At 36.5% G+C, this 5,427-nt stretch overlaps 1 protein-coding gene across 1 annotated transcript in view; it reads right to left on the bottom strand.

The window, feature by feature from the left end:
- Positions 1-1,303: 1,303 nt before the first annotated feature.
- The window catches only part of adora2b (adenosine A2b receptor), a 7,345-nt gene continuing 3,221 nt past the window's right edge, over positions 1,304-5,427 (bottom strand). Inside the window, exon 3 of the mRNA XM_016517286.1 lies at positions 1,304-2,722. Coding sequence (XP_016372772.1) covers positions 1,993-2,722 — 730 coding nt within the window. The 3' untranslated portion in view covers positions 1,304-1,992. The remainder of the gene's footprint in view (positions 2,723-5,427) is intronic.

Genomic DNA, 5,427 nt, shown 5'->3' on the forward strand with positions numbered 1-5,427 from the left:
AAAAACCTTCATTTAAAAACTGCATGTTGTGTTCACTTGTGTTATCTTTTACTAATATTTAAATTTGTTTGATGATCTGAAACATTAAAGTGTGACAAACATGCAAAAAAATAAGAAATCAGGACCACTGTAAATTCACACCACTATATATATATATATATATATAGAAACAAATCGAAAAAAGTGCAAAAAAGTTTGATGTTGCTTTAAAGAACAGTTTAAGGCACTGACATGACCAAAACTTGGTCAGATTATATAATATAACCTGACATAAAAAATGAGTGTAAGATGTAAATACACTCAGTGTTCATGAAAGATCAGGATCTCTTCAGATGATACACTAAATATAGCTTTATTTTTCCTATTGAACTGGACAAACATATAATGGAGAGAAAAACTAGTGACAAGAGATTAAGATTGGGATGAAGACACATTTCAGTCCAGACTAAAACCTACATCTCCAAGGCTCAATGTCTGAGGAGCATGCACTCTAATCAGTGAGTCACAGCTCTGAGCTTTTAATCATTTTATAATCGTATGTTATTCTTCAAAATGTGGTCTAGATGAGCCACTGATGAATGAACAGCAGACCTCTCTCCTGATCTGTAGTTATACTGTAAAGGTGGTTGGTGATTAATAGAATAGCGTGGTATTATTGGCACTACAGAGCGTTATCCAGCTATCCAGCTCCGGTGGTGACACTGTAAATCTCTCTCCAGAGGAGACAGAGGAGTCTTTGCTGCAGGTCAACTGCTGTTGTTTCAGTCTGGGTAGTTTGTCACAGTCAGACATTCAATAACAAACTGATTCCTAAGGGCTGTGACACATTAGCAGACAGACATCTGAAATCTAAGGACACTGATATTACAGTGAGCTCCAAACATCCGAGACCTCAGTGAAAACCTGGGATTTAAATCTAATTTGACTTGCAAATAATCTAATAAACAGCTTCTAAATTAAAAAGGTTTTTTTTTCTACTTTTTGAAAAGGTTTAAAGAAAGAAACATGATATAAAATCTTCTGCACTATTTTCTGGTTGCTAATTAGAAATGTGTAATGGTCACCAAAAAGTATTTGTACACTTCAGCAACATTTAAAAATATCTAAATGTAATTGCATTAGATAACAAAACATCAAAGTGGCATTTATTTTAAAGAAACATAGCAATGTTTATTAGTTATAAACTATAAAACAATATGATATAAAAATTAAGATTAAATAAAGAGTATTACAACACTTTTTGTTATGTAATGCAATACATTTCCAAATAATATTGGGGTCACTGTGTACCCAGTGTATCTTTTGAAGTCATTCTGGTTTCAGATATGAACTTGTTGGGTTAATTGAGTTGTGAATGGACCATCAGCAGTGCATTTTAAGTAATGAAAATTGGGGTAATTTTTCATAACTGGCTGTACAGAAAATCGTTTTATGATTTCCTTTCTATTATGGGTTCTTAAATTTGCTTTTACCTCGTGTGTGTTCCTGAGCAGTCTAAACCAACCATCTCAACTGTAAAAAACAACAAAAGGTCCTAATACATTCAAGCATTCAGAAACGGTTTCTTTGTGTTCCGATGTGCCTTATGAATCCAGATGGTTCCTCTGGGCTGTTCTACAGACTAAAGCTGCCCACAATGATTCTTTTATTGTTCTGCAGGATCCTCATGTAGGTTTCTCATACGTGGTTCAGTTCATCGTTCAGCACTTCCAAAAGGCCCAGCAACCACTCGTAGCTTTCAAATCCTTGCGCTAAGGCTTGACCTATAGCTGCTGCAAAAGTCTGCTTGGAAATGCAATCTATACATTTTTCCACAGATTTGTAGTGACCGAGGCTTTTTTGTTTTTCTCACAGTTCAATGTTAAATTCTGAAAATGTGTCCACAATGTCTTCATGAATTGTGGGCCACGCTAGACACCATCTCAATACACGATCATGCCGTTTGCAGTTCTTTGGCCTGTAAACATTTCTCTCATATTTTGATGAAGATGTCTAAAGCAGAGGGTCAATAGTCATTGTAATCTGGTCTCTGTGACAGCTGCTTCCATTGGAGCTGCGATACAACTCGTCCCGTCGACAAAAGAAATGGCGCTTCAGAATCTTCCTAAAAGTGACTCTGAACTCCCGGATACGGTAGGCGTAGATGATGGGATTGACGGCGGAGTTGGCGTGCGAGAGGATGATGGCGATGTTCATGATGAAGCCGGGCTTTTTCAGCTGGCTGTAGAAGAGAGTGAGGCAGTTCAGGATGTGCACGGGCAGCCAGCAGAGAGCGAACAGGCCCACGATGATGGAGAGCGATTTGGCGGCACGAATCTCCCGCTGCAGCAGGCCGTGGTGCTGATTCTCACCGTTACTCACGCTGCATTTGAGCTCGATCTGGCGCAGCTGTTTCCGTGCCACCATGAAGATCTTGACGTAAATGCCCAGCATGATGAGCAGAGGTGGCAGCACGCAACCGAAGAAATTGAAGTACACCATGTAGCTCATGTCCACCACTTTCTCGAAGAAGCACTTGAGGCAGCAGCTTTGCAAGAAGCTCGTTTCCATCTCAGCGGCGTCACTGCTATTGCTAGTCTGTGTAAAGTTGCTTTCGTTTCTGGAACAGGCCAAGTCTTTACGATTCCAGCCCACGAATGGGATGAGTCCAATGATGAAGGATAAGATCCATAAAATAGCAATGATCTCTCTTGCCCTTTTCCCTGTGACAAGCTCTTTATACCTGTACAGAGGAGGGGACATAGAACAATGATTATTAACTTTGCAAATTTGAATCTGGCTGAAGGTACGTCTAGTGATGGTTGAGTTCACTATAGGGTCCAAAAGTCCGAGATCACTAGCAAAAATGCTTCTATTTTGCATTTTCTTGCATTAGTCTGTACAACGAGCCACATGATACAGATTTACTTTTTTTTTATTAGTGACCTAGAAATATTGCAGAATGTTATTTCTTCATATTAAGCCACATATGCTTATTTCTGCCATGGGATAAAAAGTAACTAAATAAAAAAAGGTAATTGCAACTTTTCATATCAGAATACTGACTTTTTTGTCCCTTTATAATTCTGTTTATGTATCACAATTCAGAATTGCAAGATATAAACTCGCAATTTTGAGAAGTCCGAATTGTGAGATGAAAAGTAATTTTTTTTATTTCATGACGGAAACAAAAAACATAATTGGAAGATGTAAACTTAGAATTGTGAGGGAGAAAAAAGTTGAGTTTATATCTTACAATTCTTAATCTATCAATTTTTATTTCGTTTTACAGATTTCTCAGAATATTGTGATATTACCTTTATTATTATTAATTTTTATCCTGTGGCGAAAACAAACTTCCATACATTTCTTTGATTTAAATTGATCAAAATTCTAAAATTTAATTTATTTTCAGGTTTCATTTGCATTTTTAATCATAATTTTCAGTTTGCTCCTAGAGTTTTGGATCTCACGTTATATATATATATATATATATATTTTTATTTCATTAAATAGCAAAAGCTTGTTAAGAATTTCAGCCTCAGAGTGAAAAAATATATACGTATTTCTTTTTCACATTTTTTCTAAATCATGTACACTGAGGCAGGGCTTCCATTTAAAACAACAGATGCATTGTTCCAACACCAACTAGTTAAAAGTCATTGCAAAAAAAGTGCAACATTTCTTTACACTAGCCATTAACTTTATATTCTGTATATAATGTAATACCTCTCATGAACATGTAAGTGTTCAGCTACTTCTTGAGGTGACTGTACTTGTATGTCTAGTAGGTTAGAGAAGGGGAAGAAGTGACTGATGGCTCAAGCTTTCACTTGGAGACTCTTCCTCAGACAGCTCTGATTCTGCTTCTACTGATGGACTGAAGTGACTAATACATGAGGTGCATTATTCATCACACCCACCACAACCTTTCTCAGAGAGACCTGGGCTGCCACAGCCATCAGAGGTGCTGCCGCAGGGAGGGATGCAGGGAGGGATGGAGGGGGCTGGGAAAGTGACAACATCATGTTGGTCTACGGATAACCAACTACATTCTTTTATGTCTAGTAGGTTAGAGAAGGGGAAGAAGTGACTGATGGCTCAAGCTTTCACTTGGAGACTCTTCCTCAGACAGCTCTGATTCTGCTTCTACTGATGGACTGAAGTGACTAATACATGAGGTGCATTATTCATCACACCCACCACAACCTTTCTCAGAGAGACCTGGGCTGCCACAGCCATCAGAGGTGCTGCCGCAGGGAGGGATGCAGGGAGGGATGGAGGGAGGGGGCTGAGTGACAACATCATGTTGGTCCACGGATAACCAACTACATTATTTTACACAAGCATCACTGTTAATATTCCATACACTTAGGGCAGTGTTCTTAAGTCGAACTATATATTGTTTTTTTTGTAGCACAAATATATATATATATATATATATATATATATATTTTTCAGTATTTTTCATTTTAATTAATGACTGGAAATACAAAAAGAAAAATGGAAATAAATAATTACTAAAACTGAACAAGAATGTAACTGAAATAAAAATAAATAATAGTACACAAATTAAATTTAAACGAACAAAACTATAATACTATATAAATAATACTAAAATGACACTGTTCTGTATTTTTTTGTCCATGAAATGAAAGCCAGTGGGGTCCAGTAGGGACCACATTGACTTTCATTATAAAGGCAAAAGCATTCCTTAACAGTTAAAAGAATTATCTAAATGATCTTCTTTGGTGTTACACAAAAGAAAGTAAGTCATTAATTACAGCATTCCACTTCCTTTGGAGTGCAATAATAATTTCATTAGACGTTAAGGACATTGTCCTGAATTCACAGTGTGAAAAGAAAAATCATTAATGGATTTTTTTCCACTATTTAAAAAAATCAATACGTTGACCTGTAATGCATCACTTGTTAATCAATCCACTTTGCTCTCACTTATTTATGACAAATCAAAAAGGGTCACTGAATGCTCAATAAAAACAATAAATGGATAGTTCATCCAAACATTAAAATTCTGTCAGAATTTTCAAACCATGTCATTTCAAACCAGTATGACTTTTTTTCTGCAGAAAAAAAGAAAAGATATTTTGAAGAATGTTGGTAACTGAACAGTTTTGATGAAAATTGACTTCCATTGTATGGTCAAAAGACATTTCCCAAAATATTTACTTTTGTTTGCCATAGAAGAAAGTTATACTGGTTTGGAATGGAGAATAACTGAACTATCCCTTTAAACGGGTCATATGATGTGATTTAAATGTTTCCTTTCTCTTTGGAGTGTTACAAGCTCTTGGTGCATAAAGAAGATCTGTAAAGTTGCAAAGACTAAAGTCTCAAATCCAAAGAGATATTCTTTATAAAAGTTAAGAGTCAACCACACCCCCCTAAAACGGCTCGTTCTAACACGCCCCCACATGTCTACGTCAC

This window comes from Sinocyclocheilus rhinocerous, unplaced genomic scaffold (genome assembly GCF_001515625.1).
Source record: "Sinocyclocheilus rhinocerous isolate Xijiao unplaced genomic scaffold, SAMN03320098_v1.1 scaffold1319, whole genome shotgun sequence".
NCBI lineage: Eukaryota > Metazoa > Chordata > Actinopteri > Cypriniformes > Cyprinidae > Sinocyclocheilus > Sinocyclocheilus rhinocerous.